The 19,313-nt window shown below is 38.7% G+C and overlaps 1 protein-coding gene and 1 long non-coding RNA gene across 2 annotated transcripts in view; one reads left to right on the top strand and one right to left on the bottom strand.

Moving 5' to 3' along the window:
- The window catches only part of vps35 (VPS35 retromer complex component), a 36,148-nt gene that overhangs the window by 7,816 nt on the left and 9,019 nt on the right, over positions 1–19,313 (bottom strand). Inside the window, exons 5-14 of the mRNA XM_015020659.1 lie at positions 9,357–9,440; positions 8,682–8,791; positions 7,809–7,905; positions 7,541–7,689; positions 7,237–7,444; positions 5,805–5,960; positions 5,435–5,557; positions 5,178–5,357; positions 4,816–5,055; positions 1,818–1,961 (exon numbers count right to left, since the gene is read on the bottom strand). Coding sequence (XP_014876145.1) covers positions 1,818–1,961; positions 4,816–5,055; positions 5,178–5,357; positions 5,435–5,557; positions 5,805–5,960; positions 7,237–7,444; positions 7,541–7,689; positions 7,809–7,905; positions 8,682–8,791; positions 9,357–9,440 — 1,491 coding nt within the window. The remainder of the gene's footprint in view (positions 1–1,817; positions 1,962–4,815; positions 5,056–5,177; positions 5,358–5,434; positions 5,558–5,804; positions 5,961–7,236; positions 7,445–7,540; positions 7,690–7,808; positions 7,906–8,681; positions 8,792–9,356; positions 9,441–19,313) is intronic.
- Positions 17,526–19,313, top strand: part of LOC106938569 (uncharacterized) — a 5,491-nt gene continuing 3,703 nt past the window's right edge. The window contains exons 1-2 of the long non-coding RNA XR_001422652.1: positions 17,526–17,802; positions 19,119–19,121. This is a non-coding gene — a long non-coding RNA (uncharacterized LOC106938569). The remainder of the gene's footprint in view (positions 17,803–19,118; positions 19,122–19,313) is intronic.

Here is a 19,313-nt window from a genome sequence, read left to right as displayed (position 1 = left end):
TTTACTGTTACTATTCAGAAACTTAAATCTAAACTTGGCAACTTTTTCTTTTAATAAATGTGATATTCAATTGACCTGTTATTACTCAGATTTTGGCTGTCCCCCTCTCTGCTGCATCGCTGTGGAAAACCTGGAGCGGCAGAGATATCTGCGGTTTATATATGTATGTTTACTGGTTATTTAAAAACACTTTGGGGGTACGGCTTATAGTCCGGAAAATATGGTATTTATTTCATAAATAGTGTTATTTCCTGACTTTTGTTCTGTGAAGAACCCAGAGAGGATTATTTGATTGTGCTTTCTGGAAAACAATTTTTTTCATTTAGGCACTCCTGCAAACGTCAGACTTTTTCTGTTACAAACTGACTCCGGTCCCCCACCAGAGAAGAGAAAAGTTATGTGGCCCTCACAGGAAAAAGCTTGGGGACCCCTGCTATAAACAGTTTGATTTCTGTCAAGATGCAAGAGAGGACTAAGCAAATTGCTTTTTTATATTGGTGAATAATTACATAGTTGCCACTGTTAATTTTATTAGTTCGTCAAAATGTAACAAACCATGACTCATATACTTTATGTTCAAACAAGGCAAATTAGTCCCTTTTTTGTTATTTATTAAAGGTTTAAAAATTACAGCAGTTGCAGAGCGCCACATCAAAGGGAAAATAAGCTGGTAACAGTTGTAAAACAACTTTAAACCATTTATATTCTGCTTATCCTCGCTTTCTGTCACCATGTAGACCCGTTACCATGACAACCAACAACATCTTCGTTAACCCACAGAGCAGAGAGTAATATATTGACCAGAATGCACTGCTCTGTAGCTAACTTCCTGAATTTGGAATGGTCTCAAGACCAGTTACATTTCAGAGTTCGCTTCAACCGGACCGAGACCGAGGTTTTTAGGTGGATCGGAGTTCGCTTTTTTAGACCATTTTATGATTCAAATTTGCTTTCTTACCTATCAAACGAATCAGACTTTCTAGACAAACAATTTCAGGTGTCTAATCCTAGGCTGGTGTGAGTGCACCCTCAGTTCTTCACAGCTGTGGAGACAGACTTTTACTTTTAAACCAGATTTTTTAGCAGTTCAGCGTCAGCTCCGTGTAATCTTCAACTCCAGATTTACACAGAGTCCCTGCTAAAGCCATAGCTGTTCTTTCCCACTTCCACATGGTTCACATGTAGGAGAACAAGAGACCTTCAACTAATTCAAAATTGAGCTTCAAAGTCAAAAATCACTTGTCGCAAAGTTTTAAAGCAAACTGTTGAAATTAATGGGGATGCAAAAATCAAGATGCAATGGAAGAGACAAATGTGGACAAGTAAGGACATATATTTGTAGAGAAGATGCAAAGGCTAGTTACCAGAGAAGTATAGAAGTAAGAAGTCATGAAAATAAAAAAAAATAATTCTGAGCTAAAGAACAAAGGTTACAGAAACTTCAGGAAAAAAAATTACAAACAGATAATTCATCTTTAAAATTTAAAGGACGACTTGGAGTCCTAGACTGTTCCACATAAAAAAGCAACCATCTCGTTCACCACTTTCACTCAGCTATAATTACGTAATTATTTCATTGCATTTATTGGAAGAATGATTTATTGCGAAACTAAAGACAACAGCAATACAAATGACAGAAAAAGCAATACCAATAGGAGACAGATATTCAGGAAATAAACTTGTGGTCAGTGCAAAATGACAGTAAGAGAAAATGTGCAAACAAATTGTCATGTCCTCCCAGCAGAGCCAACAGGAAATATTTCATAAAAGGCAAAAAAAAAAAAAAAAAAAGAGGAAATTTATAGAAGAAAGCCTACCGCATCATTTTCCCTCTCATAAAAGCAGATGTATCTGTTGAGGATTTCAATGAAAAGCTGGACTTGCAATGATGAATCCATGCACTGGTTGGCAATCTTCAAGGCTTTCTTTAGACATTCCATCACCCGTTTCCCATCACGTATCTAAAGAAAAAAAAAACAACAAGTGAATAGGGACCAAAGCACAGGTATGACAGGCAATATTTTTACCTGGTATATTGGTTTAAATGTTTACTACATGTGACCATCCCATGAAAAAACTATTCAAATATTCTGCTGACAGAGTGAAGCAACCACTTAAGTGACAAACAATAAGATAGATACTTTATTTTATGAATTTTGTACAGGAGAATATTCACTAACTGAGGCTGTCCAGAGTTGTGTAAGTTTATTAGCTCAGTATAGCTAATAAACTGATTTTTAAATCTTTATCGGTGCACCCCTACCATAACTATTAACCCTAACCCTTTGACTCATATTCTAAAAGAATCATAACACTAAGAATTCTTATGATTCTAGAATTCCAGGATTCCAAAATTGACGTCACTAGGGGCTAGTAGCAAAATTCATAAAATTTCTGGAATTTTAAGATTTTAATTTGGATTTTAACTTGGTAAGATGAAAGTTATTCACAAAGCAACTTAGGCCTGGCGCGAGCTCCTAAAGTGACAAAATGTTAGGAGTAGTGAGGAGGACTTTTAGAGAGCCAAAAGGCCCCCCACATACTCTGGTGTACTTCAGTACTTCAGTCCGCAGAGGTCAGCGCGTACTCTATGCGAACTCTACGTGGACTCAAAGTAGACATCCGCCAGCCATGCCTGCACAAAGGTCAATTTTTATGACTGCATACACGTTTCTTGGTGTCGCACACCAACAAAGAACAGTGGTGGAAACTGTTAGTTTAAGTAAATCAAGCTTACTCCGGGCTGATAAGGTTACACAACTTAATATTGTTTTAAAGTCAACATCAACATGATAAAAGTCAACAGACTTGTCGCAGTGAAGCAAAAATGCTTAAAGGCAACAGGCTTTGTTAGCTATATTCAGGTAAATATTGAGATGGTGTATTATGCAGAATTAAAAGAACAAAAACACAGAACATCGTCTCAGACTTCTTTATCAGCAACAGAGCAAAGAGGTGGTCCGATAAGTTGGGTGTGGCCTTTTTTTTTTTTTTTTTTTTAGAACAACGGCAGGTACTGATGATGGAGTATATGCTTGTTTTGGATTGCTGCACAAATTATTACATCGACCACAATTGTGCTTTTGGAACATTATAAATTAAGCGTATTATGAACGGATCTCATTTGATTACAGCTAAAGCCAGTGCAGCCTCCTGCTGCTCCTCTGCCCCGATCCGCAGTAGGATGCTGCGCTGGCTCTGGGCAGCGGCTCTCTGACATGCGACTGTCATTCTCTGCCCCACACTGACAGAGTTGACGTTTCCCAGATAGAGAAGAAACAGAGTTAGGCACCCAAATAGCTCATCAAACTTGCTAGTTCTCATTAGGATTGTGTGAAATAAAGGAATTTGTCACGAGAGAATTTTAGGAAATCGGTACACACAGACTCTGTGCGGTTCATGGAGTGCGCACAGTACACCCGAATATGTGGGGGCCTTAAGATGGTGGGAAAACTATCAAAAAGAAATATTCTATAAAAAGGATAGAGTTCTGCCAACAGCAGTCTCTGCTCCTGTCTTGTTTGGTTTATCCCACTTTATGTTGGTCATTTTATACAAGTAAGTAATCACGGCAAATGACTGACAGCTGAGGGTCCACATTACTATCAAATAGACAACTCGTAAAATACCAGCATGACAAAAAGTCCTGACCAATCAAAATAATGACACAGAAATAAAACAGGTGCATTCAAAAATGTTGATGCTGTGTGGCAATTCAATTTTGCATACTTTCATCATACGACACATTTCTTAATTCCAACGAGACTGTAGGATTGGTTAATGTCTATTGATTGCCTACTGGCAGCGTACTTGTTTGTTTTTTAAGTCTTGTTTCATGTTTTCAGGGTCAACCACACCTTCTCATTAAGTTAGGAATTTATGTCCACTCCACGCTCAGTTGCTCTTAGCAGCAGGCTGAATCACTCTGAAGCTCAGAAAGAACTTTTAGGCTAAGATATGAACTCTCCAAAACAAATTTGAGAATCTTTGAGAATATGGGCCCAGCTTTGGTTGCAACATCTCAGACTTTCCTGATTAGAATTCAGACTTTTTTTTAAATTTTGTCTTCTGTGTTGAAAGGGAATGCAGAGATAAGCTACATTGTTGAAGTAAATATTCAGCCCTTGTCGATCAGAACCAGGCTGAAAATCACTAACGCATACAAAAAAAGTCTGTCTTGATGTATTCCTCATTTAAACCTTGGAGGTGTTGATGTTTTCAGAGCTGGTAGGAACCTCTTCTAAGTTGCTTGAAAATCACTGTGTTCAATTCAAACACAGTGATTTGAATACTTTATTTTTGATGTAAAGTATTCAAAAATACTTTACATCATCAGTTTAATAAAAACTGTTATCTTAGTCAACACTAGATAAATTGTTCATCATTTCTGATATTTGTTTGCATCAAAAAAGAAAAACAAAACCTCAATTCAAATTATGTCTGTGGTTGTTTCAGGTAAGTAATTTGAGGGCCAGAGACCTGCAACTTTTATATGTGCCTCTGTTGCACCACACCTGAATAGAATAATTAGGTCATTAAAAGGCTTTGGAGAACTTATCTACACAAGAAGGAGGTAATGAAGCCGTTTCATTCCAGTGTTTTGTACCTGTGGCACATCTAAAACCTGCAGGACAGCAGAGGACTGGAGTTCGACACCCCTGGTTTAGAACAAGGAACACATCTAAAAGTCTCAGGAATCTGGCACTTGAGGAAGGGAGTTCGAGAGCACCTTAAAACCATTTTAGCATATATTTGCATGTTTGATCTATCAACATATTTTCTGTGGAATTAGCAGGCATAAAATGAGACACATACCTCTTCGCCATTTTTGTCAGTGCTGCGACCTGACCAAAAGAGATGGGCGCATATGCTGACGGCTCGGCACTGGTCTGGCTTCTTTAAAAGTTTGGAAGCAGCCAGGGCACATTGAGTCCTCAAAGGCTCGTGATTTTCCTCACTGAAACATCTCATTCGTTCAAAGGTGCCGATGATCAGAGTGATGGCTGCCAGCTGGGCTTTGGAGTCACTAATCTCATCCTCATACAAAGAAAAGGCCTAAAGAGATGGAAACATTAGGAGGAAGTACAACATCCCGACTCATGTCAATCTCACAAATATGATTTTCTGTCTGACCCAGCTCTTGTTGTTTTAGCGCAAGAGACAAACATTTACTCTACCTGTGACATGAACTCATATGCCACCGTTTCATGATTCTCAAAGCCAATTTCACCAGCAGCCAGCGCTCCCTGCAGGAACAGTCGCAGAGGCAACTCAGAAAGCTCAGCCTTGATAAGTGCACTGATAGTCTGGTGGGCAAAGGAAAATATCTTCTGGCACTTCTTTTCCCACTTGTCATCCTAAAAATGGAAACATTTCAGTATTTCAATACCAACAGTGTAGCAGGTGGGGTGGTGGAAAATAAAGGTATGCTGACCACTGATGAGTTGGCTTTGTATCGAAAGGCCAGCTGATAGGCAGCAAACACCAGAGGAGGCAAGGTGTAGCGGATCCTCTGGTTTCCTCCAGCACCAAAATGTTTCCGGGCGGTATTAAGAATCTAAAACCCAAAAACAACATTACAGCCAGCAAATGCATCACTGTCATCTTCATCGTCAGTGAACACCACACACCTCCCTCTAACACACTAAAGCCCTTTGTAAAGTACAATACTATTTGCTCTTAAAACAGCATTTGGCAACAGGCCTCTAGTATGAAAATATTTCCATAACAGGCAGCTCACTACAGTACGACACACTATTAGAAATTACCTTTCCCCTACAACAAACGTTAAGGGAAGAACCTACAAGATACTGCTGATCAGGATCTTCAGAGTGGAAAAGATGAATGAAGCGGCCAACAAGACTCTGTTCCTCGGCGAAATCCTCGGGGTCAGGATCATCAGCTGGTTGGTCTGGCTGGTCTTGTATCAGTGTGGAAACCAAGCTCAAGATCGAGTCCACCTACATATACATTGAATTACTATTTAGAAATATCCAATCATTTAAAAATATGTATAATACAGTATGAATTTGTTGTACTCAGCAGTTGGTTTGAAAAATGACACTGTCCTCTTTTGCTCTGCTCTGAGAGGTTTGACTGATAGACCAGCTGACCAGATCATGGCTAATAACTCATTTGCATTTAACAATAGTCACTTCACTGTTGCCAACTCTGACTTTCTTCCAATATTTGGTGACATTTCAGACAAAAAAAATGATCGGTCAAAATTGGAACTGGCAGATCAGATGTTTTAAAGATTGGTAATCAGCGATCGGCCTCCCCTCCAATATATACAACTTAATGGTATACATAGTATGCTTGGCTTACAGTGCCCACTTCCCAAGTGGCAGGCAGCAGAAGATGAGGCTGGGCAACCTCTTCTAATTAATAAAAACTATCAGCACTGGAGTCACTCACATATGTGTTCTCTCTTTAGTGATCTTCTCTGTTTAGAAATGTCTACCATGGTAGACCCATCTGTGAAAATCTGTGAAACTAAACTTAGCATAAGACACCACTGACACCCCTGTCTGATCCTGTAAACAAGTCCGTGCATAGAAGTCAAGGTTGATAACCTGCGTTCTCTGCAGTAACATAAGAAGTAGAACCTTCCACAGGAGTTGCTGGTCATCATCATGGCAATTATTAAGTCTGTTCTGTGTTTGTCAATCACTGTGTGGATTGACTTAGCCACAAAAGAGGACATGGTTAGACTGCAGAGCGGATCAGGGCTGACCCTCCCTACAACCAGGAGTTGTGCAGGTCTAGGGGTCAGGAAAAAGGTAGATAAATCTCTACAGTTCCCACACATACAGGACACAGACTGTTCAGACGTTTACCTTTCTGTCTGTACTACACAGTGCTATTTGAGAAAAACAATTGGAAGAAAGTCAACATGAGCAATGAGAGTATTTCACAGCTCTTTTCTTTGTTTCCTGCTCTTCTCATTTTTTATTCCCAGAAAAAATACATATATTTATACTTAAAATGTCTGTACATTGAGAGCAAAGTGAAACAGAAATCAGTGTCATCCTTTCTTTGCACAAACTTGGTCAATAAAGCTGATCTTGATTCTGATTTTGATTAGCTTCCTATAAGAAGAATTAAAGGAGTATTTAGGCATAAAATGTATGCTTATCACACACGTCAATGGATGAAATGTTGCTACAAGAAAGCTTTTATTGTGAGTTTATGAAAAAGACAAGACCGTGCAGAAACTGAAGTATTTGTACAAACCTGTTCCTGTGAAACAATAATGGTGTTGGACTCCAGCGTGTTACTCAGTACGTAACAACTCATGGTCTTGCGGGACTCAAAGTCAAAGTATTCAAAGAGAGGTGGGAAGTGCTTGAGTTGGAGCACCATCAGCACATTGTTGTAGGTATCCACTGGGATCTTCAAAAGACGGGTAAGTTCTTTGGACACAGCACTACTAGTTGCTATGCTACAGAATAAAAGAGGGTCCAAATAAGCAAACTAAAAACTGGCACTGCACATACATCAGTTCAGACTTATACTTTTCTGAATTCGCCAAACTTACTGTTCCAAGTTGAGCTTGTTAAATATTTCTACCGTGCTTTCCAGAACTTTGTCCACATAGTCAACACGGTCAGGGTAGCACTTCATAGCCAAATTGATGAGAGACACTTGTAAAGACACTATGTCCTCTGATGGCATGTCCTGGCGTGACTGAAGAAGACATAATTCTGCAGTATGTTAAGTGTGTACACCATACTGTTAAAACTCAGCTTGTTTGCTCTAGTCATGCACAAGATGCATATATTTTTGCAGTTGTGTGTGTATCTTACTTGAATAACAGTGGCCACTTGTTGAGAGAAAATGTCAAACAATTTGATTTCAGGTGGAATGCCTGGACCATCTTCTCTATGAGCGAATAGAGCAAGTCTGAAAGACGAAACGGCACATATTATATACAGCATGGAAAATCTACTTAGATTGTTCTGTGTGTGACTCTGTAAAAATATGTTTAGCAATTGAAGTAAAAGCTCCTACATACTTTATTCAAAGTGTCCTCAGTGACAAATGCATGATAAAAATTGCATCATTTTGTTCAAAGAGAGGAATCCACCTCCACTTCTCAACACCAAGTCAAACTATTTCGACAGAGATCAGTACACAAAATGTTGTGTGATTGGTCAGATGTTTGTTGCCATGTTTTATGCAGAAATGCCCTCAATAAGTTTATTTCCACTATCTGGGTTTTGTGTCTGCAGGTGAAATGAATACTGACTTAAAGTCACATACTGAGGAAAATGAGAAGGAAGAGACTGTTTTGTTCCAGAGATGCTGCAAGTAAAAGATCCATCCTGACTGCAGCTTTTCAGCTCAACCACTCCACACCGTTACTGTAAATATTTCTGCAGTGGTTTCCAGAACTTTTCATGTTATTCTAATTTTATGGCCAGCACCTGTATATGTCCACTCCAATGCGCATAAGAGTATGAAAAACACAGAAAACATGAAGAGAAGGTATGCTTAGATGTCTGCAATTACTTGCAAGCTAACTGTGGACAGTTGTCATGATTTCAATATATAGCCATTAAAAGATAATTTGTTACTGTGGAAGGCTTAGGAATACAAAAACTACAAAATGTTTTCATCTATGGTGAAGAAAGTGCAAAACCTTTGGCTTTCCCACTTTGAGTTAAGTGAAAGTGTACCTGTCAATAAGTGCAATGATGATGTTCTTTACGTTGACATGTTGATGCAACTCAGCACAGGAACGCAGAAAAGGGTTAAGGGTCTGAAGATGAAACTCATCAGGAAAAACCTAACAGAACCAGAGAATTGAAGACACATTGAGGAAGAGCAGACTGCTGATTGACAGAGCTAACAAAATCAGTACACAACTTTCGTCCATGTTTGACATCTTTACCATGAGAATACATTTAAACAGCTACTGTTCCAATAAACCTAAATGTGGAACAAACCAGTCAGAATCAGCAACAAAAAACAATCAATTTTTTTATTGAGTGCTATGAAAGTATTTTAGTTTATGCATGCATGTTTGAGAAGGGTGTTTTGGTGTAATTCACACTGTGAAAAAAATATAGTCAAAAGCCTTTCAGCAGAAGGCTCCTGTTCAGCCATGCTTACAGCAGTAAAAGATAGTATGCCTTGCAAAATACTAATTAGCTCAAACTGTAATTGTGTAGCCCTGCCATTAACTATAAATCTTGTTTCATTGGGCTAAGAAATTGAACAAATATTCCCAAAACACATTCTCTGTTTGCAGACGCCATAATATTCATACTTACTATCATGCAAGATGTTTCTAAGACCTTTACTAATGGTAAAGCATAATCTCAGGAAGAAAGAAAATCTGCACCATATACCTGAATAATGCACTCCATTAGGTATTCCTGAGCCAATGAGTCTCTACAGTTCACAACTTGCTCCAGGACTCCAGAAAGGACAATCTGTGGACAAAAGGAAAAGCAATAATTCTATTGCAATGCTCACTAGGCATAAAGGGTACATGAATATCCCACTAGAGAATAGCATAGATAAAATAGGACAGAAAAGAACAGTCTTTAATTTGTTCCTCAGAGGGATAATGTGCAATCGGCACAACAAACACAGTAAAGCATGTATCATGTTTATTGTAATTAATTAATTAGATTGTTTTGTTACCATAGCAACAAGCTGAGTTTGAGCTCTGTTTATTCACAAATACAAATTAGTAAACTAACTGTTTATAGGATGGCCAGTTAAACTACTCCCACTCTCCCAGATTTCTCTAAATCTAACACAGAAGCTGTAAGTGGTACTAATGTTTTTAGCGTGAAGAGGGGCCCCTAAATCAAACTCTGCTCAAGACCCCATACAGCCTTGGACCGGCCCTGCATGATGAGGTAATCTGCTGCACTNATATTAATCCACAGCATGAATATTTAACATTTGTTAAATATTCAAATATTAATTAAATATTATGTTTCTTTTCTCCATTCTTTACACATACAAACTGTACCCCACAAAATGCACATTTCATTACAAAACTAAATGAAAAAATGTATTGCCATATTTAATAAACATTCAAATATTTATTAAATATTTGAATATTTATTAAATATTTATTAAATATTTGAATATTTATATGTTTTTGTAATAGACAAAGTAGTATGCCCAAAACAAAATGTAAATGTTGTCAATGCTGAAATGAATAACTTCAGTTTTAGCACAATTTATCCTAACCTCATTTTGTTACACCAGGCATAAGTAATATTTAACAGTTTCTGAAGATCTGGTTCACTTTCAGCAATAAGCACAATATCATTCACGTACAGTAATATACAAACCTTTATCTCACCTACTCTCACTCCCACATTTACCTCTTTAATTACCATTGCCAAGTCATTTATATATAATGTGAAGAGAGTGGGAGACAAAACATATCCTTGTTTAACACCATATGGCGTTAAAAACCACCCTGTTCTGTAATCGTTTACCTGAACACAAGATTCTGAATTATGATAAACAGCTTTTGTGGAATTATAAAATTTTCCATCAATTCCTACTTTTAATAACTGAAAAACATAACAATTCTTGGTTGACATAATCAAAAGCATTTTAGAAATCTATAAAGCACGCAAAAGTAGACTTTCTTTCTTATTTCCTTGCATTAACTATTGTGGTTAAAGAATATCTATGATCTATACAGGCTCTTTTCTGTCTAAACCCATTCAGTTCCTCTGTTAATAAATTACAAGATTCTAAGTACTTAATTAACCTTTCATTTAGAACACTAGAGTAAAGTTTATAAAAACAGCTAACTAATGCCCCTGCACTTCATAGATACATGAGGATCAGCAGTTTCAGACTTTGAGATTGGTTTAATTATACATTTTTGCCAATCAGATGGGACCAAACCCTGTTCAAAACATATGAAAAAAAGATTTAATAAAATCTGAAATAAACCAGGTTGTTTTAAAACTTCATTTGACAAATTATCATAATCCATAGCCTTCCCAAATTTTAACATATCAATGGTCTTATCGGTCTTATCGATTTCATTTCTGACATATAAGAGTTAAATTGAAGATTTGAGGAACTCATTGGCATAAAATTTTCAATTTGATTCTTAATAGATTTTGTCCTTTCTAAATAGGAATAATCCCATTCAGAAGAGATAAAACTGCCAGAAAATAAACCTCCAAAGTCAGCTTGCCACCTGTGCAAAACTTTGTTAATATCAAGACATACAGAGTCATCCTCCTGAATCACGTCTAAGGGGATGGTTTTAGTTTTTCAGGGGCCTAATTGTTTGATCAAGTTCCAAAATACCTGAGGGTTATGAGTTTGGTTAAACTCAATCGTGCCTGACCTTTTTGATATTTTCTCTTAGAAGTTCTAAGCCTTTTATCAAATGTACTTCATTTGTCTTCAAATTCAGTTTTTAGCAAATGTTTCAAGTCCCTATCAAAACATCTCAAAAATCTTTTCTCAGCTAGTATGTCATTCCATAACACTTTCAATTCGTCATTCCAGTAAAATCTATTGATTTTGTCTTGTCTCTTATTACCCCTAATACCTTTTTTACTGGATCTTATTGCATCATAGACAAAATTACAAAAATCTGCATACCATACATTCAGCGAACTTTGACAATTGACATCCTTAATCTGGTCTATAAATGTCCCAGCCACAAATTGCAATGAGACATTTGAAAAACGGCATGATAAAATTTTTTTCTAGAGCAGAGGTTCCCAAACTGTGGGCCATGCCCCCTAGGGGGGCGCCGTGCCATTGCAGAGGGGGCGCATGAAGCAGTATGGAATAAAGGGGAAAAAATCTTTGAACGCTTTTTGCGCTGAGGAGGGGGTTTGAGTGGATGGGGATGGAAGAGTATAACAGGGAGTCTCTAAGAATCTCCCGAGATCCCCCGCCTCCCACCCCACCCCCTCCGGACACACATCGTATAACAGGAAGTCTGCACTCCCCTCCCCCCCCAGCTCACACACATCATTCAACCAGAAAGCCAGAGTCTAACTCTCCCTATTTGTAATCCATCGGGGGGGGGGGGGGCCGGAAAAAGTTTGGGAACCACTGTTCTTAAGTAACCTTTTGAATTTAAGTTAGACTGTCCCTCACCAGGTGTGGGACTGTTTCCTTGTCCCTTAAAAGTAAGAGCTAATAAAGAGTGGTCAGGTATTTTACAAAAATTATCCAGTAAATCAAGCCGTTTTTTTACCACCGCTCTCTATTAACAGAGGTTTATGCACCTATTTTAATATCTAAATTAACAGAGCTGCATAAACAGCTGTGAGTTATGATAATATAATCCACAACCGCTCTTCCTTTTACAGATACTGGAGTGAAATTATTATTCCCAGCTATTCGATCATTTACCATGCAGCAATTGTTTTACAGTCTCATTTAAATATGTTCTAACAGGAATATCCACATTAATTTCATTAATACAATCTTCTAAGCTTCCAATTTGACTATTAAAATCCCCACTAACATAGGTGGCATCCATTTCAACCAGATTGTAGATTTTAACCAGATCATTATATAATCTATGTGGATAAAACCAGTTAGATCCTTTTGGAGGAAGATAACATGAAATCAAAGCTAAAGAATATTTTTGTCTTTACATGCTTTAACTGAATGCAAGAATCCGAGCCCTCTTGGCTCTAATATATGCATCTTTTTATTTTGTCCAAACCAAGTGTAACAATCAAAATTAATTGTGAAAATGTAATTGTGTTTTGTCCAGATAGATGAGTCTCATTGAGTGAAATAAAGTCTGATTAAAATTCCTCAGTATTAACTGTAAGTTCTGAGTTAATTTCAGTCCATCCATTTATATTCCAGTGTACAAGAGTATATTGAACATAACTTGCAGGCTGGGCTGGGGAACTTCAAACCTCAGCTGACCATGATGATTCCATGTTGTTACCCACTGCATCAGTTGGACCATCAACTCCATTGCCAGCTCTTTTTCGGATCTCATCCGTTCCAGACTGTCCTCTGTCATTTTGTCACTTTCTAACTCTGCCATTTCTGGAAATGTAGAACTGATTGCCAGAGGGTAGCTGATCCAGTAATGTTTTAAAGTATAGTCTGATAAGCCATTTAGTGTGCATCTTAGCTGAATGAATGTAAACATATTTATATTTAACATTCCCTCTAAGCAACTGTTTCTTCCGTAGCAAGCTAATTGTCTTCTGAATAGATCCAAGTTCCACCTTGGTCACGCTGGGACGTCCTCCCCTGTCCTTCGTCCTCTCCACCGTAATGACACCGGCACCGGTTTGTGGCGACTCCCACTGTAGTCCCTCGACAAGGAGCTTGTTCACCAAGTCCGAAACATCTTCTCCTTCAGTAAAGTACCATATTTTCCGGACTATAAGGCACACCCAAAAGCCTTAAATTTTCTCAAAAATCAGCAGTGCGCCTTATAATCCGGTGTGCCTTAAGTGTGCACTGAATTCCAAAATCTGTCCCTGACACAGAGACTTAAAATGTACAGTACGTATGCCAGCAGCGATAAACCAATCGGAGAATTGTTTTCCGAGTTCAGTATACGCCTCTGGTAAAAACCAGATAGGTTTTTCCACGTATCACCGTCCCTGTTCATCTGCGACTCCATGCGCGCCCATCTCACTGCTACTGTGAAAAAGGAAGTGAAGCAAACTAATTCGGAGTTTGCCATCATTCCGGGAGGATTAACAAAAGAACTGCAACCACTGGACATTGGTGTAAACAGGGCGTTCAAAAAGAAGTTGCGAGCGGAGTGGGAGCGATGGACGACAGACTGAACACACGTTTACTAAGATGGAGAGGCGGCGCCGGGCGAGTTATGCCACCATGTGCGAATGGATGGTGGATCCCTGGGCTAATGTATCTGCCTTAACTGTTGTCCGAGCTTTAGCAAAAGCCGCATCATTGCTGAACAGCCACCTGGCAACAAGACTGACTCCGACAATGATGAGAGGGAACCTGGCATGTTTGATGGCGAAATTGCCCAGCTGATCAATTCAGATACAGAAGACGAGGACTTTGATGGATTTGTGGAAGAAGAATAAAAAAATAACATGAGTGTATTGTTACATAGTCGAATAAAGTTCAACTAAACTTACTGTTTTGTTTCCGTTACCTTTTTTTTTGTTGAACGTATGTTTTAGCATGCGTCTTATAATCCAGTGTGCCTTATGTATGGGTTAAATACAGAAATGGACGCCATAATTGAGAGTCCACCTTATAATCCGGTGTGCCTTATAGTCCGGAAAATACAGTACTCCAAAAATAATCGTTGACACGTCAGGATCAAATCAAGTAGTCTTCTCGCAAGCCCGTTCCATTTCAGTCTCCATTTGTTCAACTCTTTTTATCACTAGACTTATCTCCATATCCATGTTCACCTAGAGTTATTTTACTGTCTGACTGAACACTCCTTACTCTCATTAACCAACTTTTGCAGAGAATCACAAAGGCTGTTGGTTTTAGAGTTCAGCTGCTTCTCAAATGTTGTTTTAAACTCATTGATTTTGAAGTTTAGTAATCTGAGTTTTTGCAGTGTACTACTTGAGGAGGAGTCATCGCTAGCATCTTTAGCGGCTTTCCACTCCTTCCACCTCGTGACTGTGCTTTCACTCGACATGCGGACCACTGCAACTTGTTGGCACACAAAAACACAAATAAACTCTTTCATACAGCTCTATCCGAGCCACAGTTCAAATTCAGGAAGAGAATCTTTTCAAACAAAGTAGTATTTTTCCATTCAGTAGTGTACAAATGTAGTAATACATGTTGACGTCGAAAGAGAGGAGAAAACAATAAGTATATCGCTGCACTTGACTTATTTACTGTATGGCTTGCTCGCTTTCACTTACTCTGCAGATGTGAAGTCACAAGACCATTGTCTGGGATCAATGGCGCCCCCTGCCATGAGGCAATAAAACTCCCTTCCTTACCTTGAATCTGTTCTCTGCCGTTTATGATCACTCCTCAGCAGACAAAACACTTACACACACAGCCGGTGACAAAAAAACACTGTATATTATATACATAAGCTAAATTATGGAGAATCAGTTAATATCTTAAATATTTTTTAACCATTTTATTGCTGAGACAGACAGAGGAGGAACATGCTCTCATCGAATGGCAGCCAGAGCGGTTAGCGAGAGGTTGCGCAATCCAAGGTGAAGCTCAGCTTGCTGCTGCCTCACCGGCTGCTCTTCCAAACATTTGAATGGGAAAATGAGAAAATTCAACAATTTTGAAGAAACAATAATCAAAAATTATTAATCTAATTTTTGATTACATTAATAAATGAAAAATAAATACTTTGTAGTACAAACCACCGGGTGAAAATGCCAATATGAATTATCTTACCATTATATATTATTTTGACATTATGCCTCCCCTGACTCCACATCACTGATCTGAAGCCATCTAACATGGCATACATTTGCTCTGATCACTTTAGTAGTGGTAAGGACATTTTCAGACATTTCTAAAAATAATCAAACTATTGAGTGCTGTCAGTCAATAGGACCGATTACTGTAATGAATGTACTTTGTAGGCAAACCTGTATGACAGATCCATTTGCACAAAGTATGAAATGTAACTATACAATATAGATAAGCAAATATATATATATATATCTTTTTGCTGCAACTGCACTTGAAAATAAAACTAAATTACATTTAGAATAACTGCTTATGTGACCATATTTACAATCACATAATGTTCACAGTACTCACCTAAAATTACATTCTAATTGCTTATTACGCTTCACACATAGCAGGTAGAAGAGAAAGAGATAGTAGATGCCACATTTTAGTTGATACTCTTGCCTTCATCATGTATTAATACTCTTTGGAATTTGTGGTGCTTATAATTTCAACATGTGCAAAATTAAGAGCTTTTCTGTACATGGATCAACCTTATGCACTTCAAATTCAACCTCACATATTGACAATTCTCATTATTGACATTATGTGAGAGTTATAGAGTGAACCAAAATACAGACTAGAGCGGAGAGCATGGATCATGCTAAATGTTTAATGAAAAAATGACAAAAATTCATAAAATACCACAGGGAGCAAGGACAAAATACAAACCATAAAATCCAAGGGAAAAAACCAGCAAAGAGACTTGAGAACACAGGGTAGAGCGAGGAAGTAACGGGATTAGATGTGAGGAACTGATAAGGAGGAACTGGGAATGTAGTGTTTAAGTACTGGGAGATTGAATACTCTGACAAAGAAACTGAGTTGATTAGCTAACGGGTTCCAGGTGTGAGTGGAGGAAGCAGGAGGCAGACTGAGGAGTGAGCGAAAGTACACAGAGGAACAGGAAATGTGTCTAACACTTAAGAATAACTAGACTAAAGAAAGATAATAAAACTAGAGAAACAAGAAATAACTATAAACAACAAACAAAAACAACCCAACCAGGGTGTGAGGAGGGGACCTAGGAAGGAGTCTCCAAAAGAAAAAAAATCTTTAGTTCTTAATTAGTTCATAGTGCAAACAAAATTCTGATGTCCGACAAAGGAGCCGGAACCTTGTAAGGTGATGAAGGAGCAGAAAGTCTGGAGGGCGACGGTGACAAAGGAACAGGAATTTTGGAGGACACCAGTAGAACAGAAACCTTGCAGGGTGTCGGTGAAGCTGAACCCTGAAGTCTGGATGTCAGCCGTGAGGCCAGAGGGATCCATGAAGACAGTCTGAAGATCAGCCTTTTTGGCCTCTGGAACCCATGTAGAGGATCTGAAGGCCAGTTTTTCAGCTGGTAAAAGCCACAAACAGGATCTGTTGGTCGGTCTTTCGGCCATTGGAATCCTGATACTTGAAGATCCAGTGGGTCAGGAGGGTTACTCTTTTGCCCTGGAGCCAGCTGCGAAGTCTGGAAACCAGAAGCCAGTTGTGAAGAGGCAGTTGCTCAAGGCTATCTTTGAGTGATAGGATCAAAGCTACACTCTGGTGGAAATCCCTTCCAGTTGACCTCCTGAGGATGGTTGATACCCTTTCTCCCTTGGTCCTTATGACTTCCGGCTGCAACAGCTGGTTGTTGCCTGCAAAAGAGGTTGGGGGCTCTTGAGGAGCTCCTTTTAATCAGTGCTGATTAAGAGGGCTTGTCAGGGTGTGTCATTTTTAAGTGTTTTATGTTTTAGATGTTTTCTTGCTTTAGCCCAGCTGATTTCAATCAATGGGTGATTAACAATGGGCTGAATCAGCTGCACTAAATGGTAAATGGCTTTGCACCTTAATAAATCCAGAGGACCCCAAACCACACTACAGTGACTCACCCATTCAAATTCATACACTGAGTTTGAATGAACAGAAGTGAGGCTGCCATGCAACAGCGCCACCAGCAGGCAAGGTGAAGTGTCTTGCCCAAGGACACAACGACAGACACATTCTCATCCTCAAACCCACTTAATAATTCAAATGGTTGAGGAACGTTGGTGACCAACTCCTTTATATGGAACACACAACAAATGGAAAAAAACATTTTTGGTTGTAATTTGAAATTAAAGCTGCAAGCAACCTTGTACAGTCCTCGTAGCTCAGCACCACTCTGGCCTTGTGCCGACTATAGAACCTGCAGCACTGCCACCCAATTGCTATCGTGAACAGTCTCATGCCTTCCCTCATGAATGGCTAGAATGGTATTGAGTGGTAGCATTTTCTTTCTTTCATTTAGTTCTATTTCACTATAAATATATTTTTCCTATATCTTCCCTTTCAATAGTGCATCTTCAACTTTCTGGATTGCCAACCCCAATAATAACCTCATCAATTGTGCTGCTGCAGGCTCCGAGGTAAGTCCAAGCCCATCAACCCCATCCCCTATCTCTTAGCTACATACCTGTCTCCTTAAATGTAAAATTTTAACTTATGCAGGGTTTTCCCCAGAAAACTTGTTAAGCCCGGTGGTCAGGGCGCCAAGGCGGTCCACCGTGATTTTGTATTAAAAGATGTTAAGTAGACAGGAAATGTTAAAATATTACTGAGTAATTATATGTTATGGGAAAACATCGCCAGTGAAACGCTATTTAAACCCATAACTAGTCTTAAAAACAACAAATCAAAAAATAATTTTAAAATTAATATTATTTGCACTTCTGCTTAATTCAAATGAAGTCAGCAGCTCCACAAGGCCCCCAGAGCTTCAGGGGCCCATAAATGCTAATATTTTAACACAGACCACAGATACATAAATGTAACATTTATTTATTGAAAGTAGGGTTAGGGTTACCCTAAATTTGTTTTATTGGTTTCAGGATACATAAATTAAAAGACTTTAAATTGTTTAACATTTAGATGTAAGATTTAAAGGACCTGACAAGTTTACTTTGAAAATCTTCAAAGAACAATATTCATTTGTTTTGTTACCATAACAACAACCTGATGCTATGAATTTAATGATTTAGTTTGACCTTTGTTCACAAATACAAATTAGTAAACTGCAATTATAACTGCATTTTAGGTTGGCCAATTAAACTAGTCCCCCTCTCCCAGCGCTGGTTGGTTAACCACTAACGCTCCGACCAATCAGGAACACAGATATAAACTTTACAGGGAAGACAGAGCCACGCTGGGCAGCGTGTTGAGATGTAAACACCTCACATAATTCTTTGTTCACAAAGATAAATCATTCTCACAGTTACCTGAACGCACCTCTGAAAGCGTGACTACAAGTTATTCCTGTGGTTCACATAGAGGTGCTTAGCCAGAGCTAACGCGGTGGGGTTTGAACTCTTACCATGAGTTCACCAAAGAAACATAATTCCTCAGTAAGTTGATATAAATATCCATACAGGTCAGCCTGTGTCCAGTTTGAGTGAAAGGAGGCGCGCGCGATCCCGCTGAGGTAAAGCAGCGGCAGCGCACGAGGCAAAGCGCAGAGGCGCCAGCTGTTATTGGTCAGTGCGCTGCCAGTGCCATAAACCTACCTTTTAGGAATAAATCTGCTCCTCTAGTGAAATGCTCAGAGCAACAGACGGTTGTAATCCGGTGTTCTGACTATCAGTGCTACCTCGTCAGATTTTCCTACCGTAGCATGGATAGATAGCTAAGTCTATCTGTCAGTGCTACGCGTCCAAACTGCTACCTTCATGTTTACAAACCAAAAACTATAGCGGGTTGTGTTAATATTAAATACATTGGATGACATTGAATGATGGGACTAAAGTGGAAGCTTAGGAGTTAAGCTTAGCTTAGCACTGGAACAATTTATATACACGACAAAACCACAAGATCAGTTCCTTCATCTGAATATCCTACCCGTTTAAAATAAAAAGATATAGATGTATGCACTAAAACAGCTGAAACAC

This window comes from Poecilia latipinna, unplaced genomic scaffold (assembly GCF_001443285.1).
Source record: "Poecilia latipinna isolate Pla-1442-1.1 unplaced genomic scaffold, P_latipinna-1.0 Scaffold2628, whole genome shotgun sequence".
Lineage (NCBI taxonomy): Eukaryota > Metazoa > Chordata > Actinopteri > Cyprinodontiformes > Poeciliidae > Poecilia > Poecilia latipinna.
Note: the sequence above shows the minus strand (reverse complement) of the source record. Positions and strands in the feature narration are given on the sequence as shown.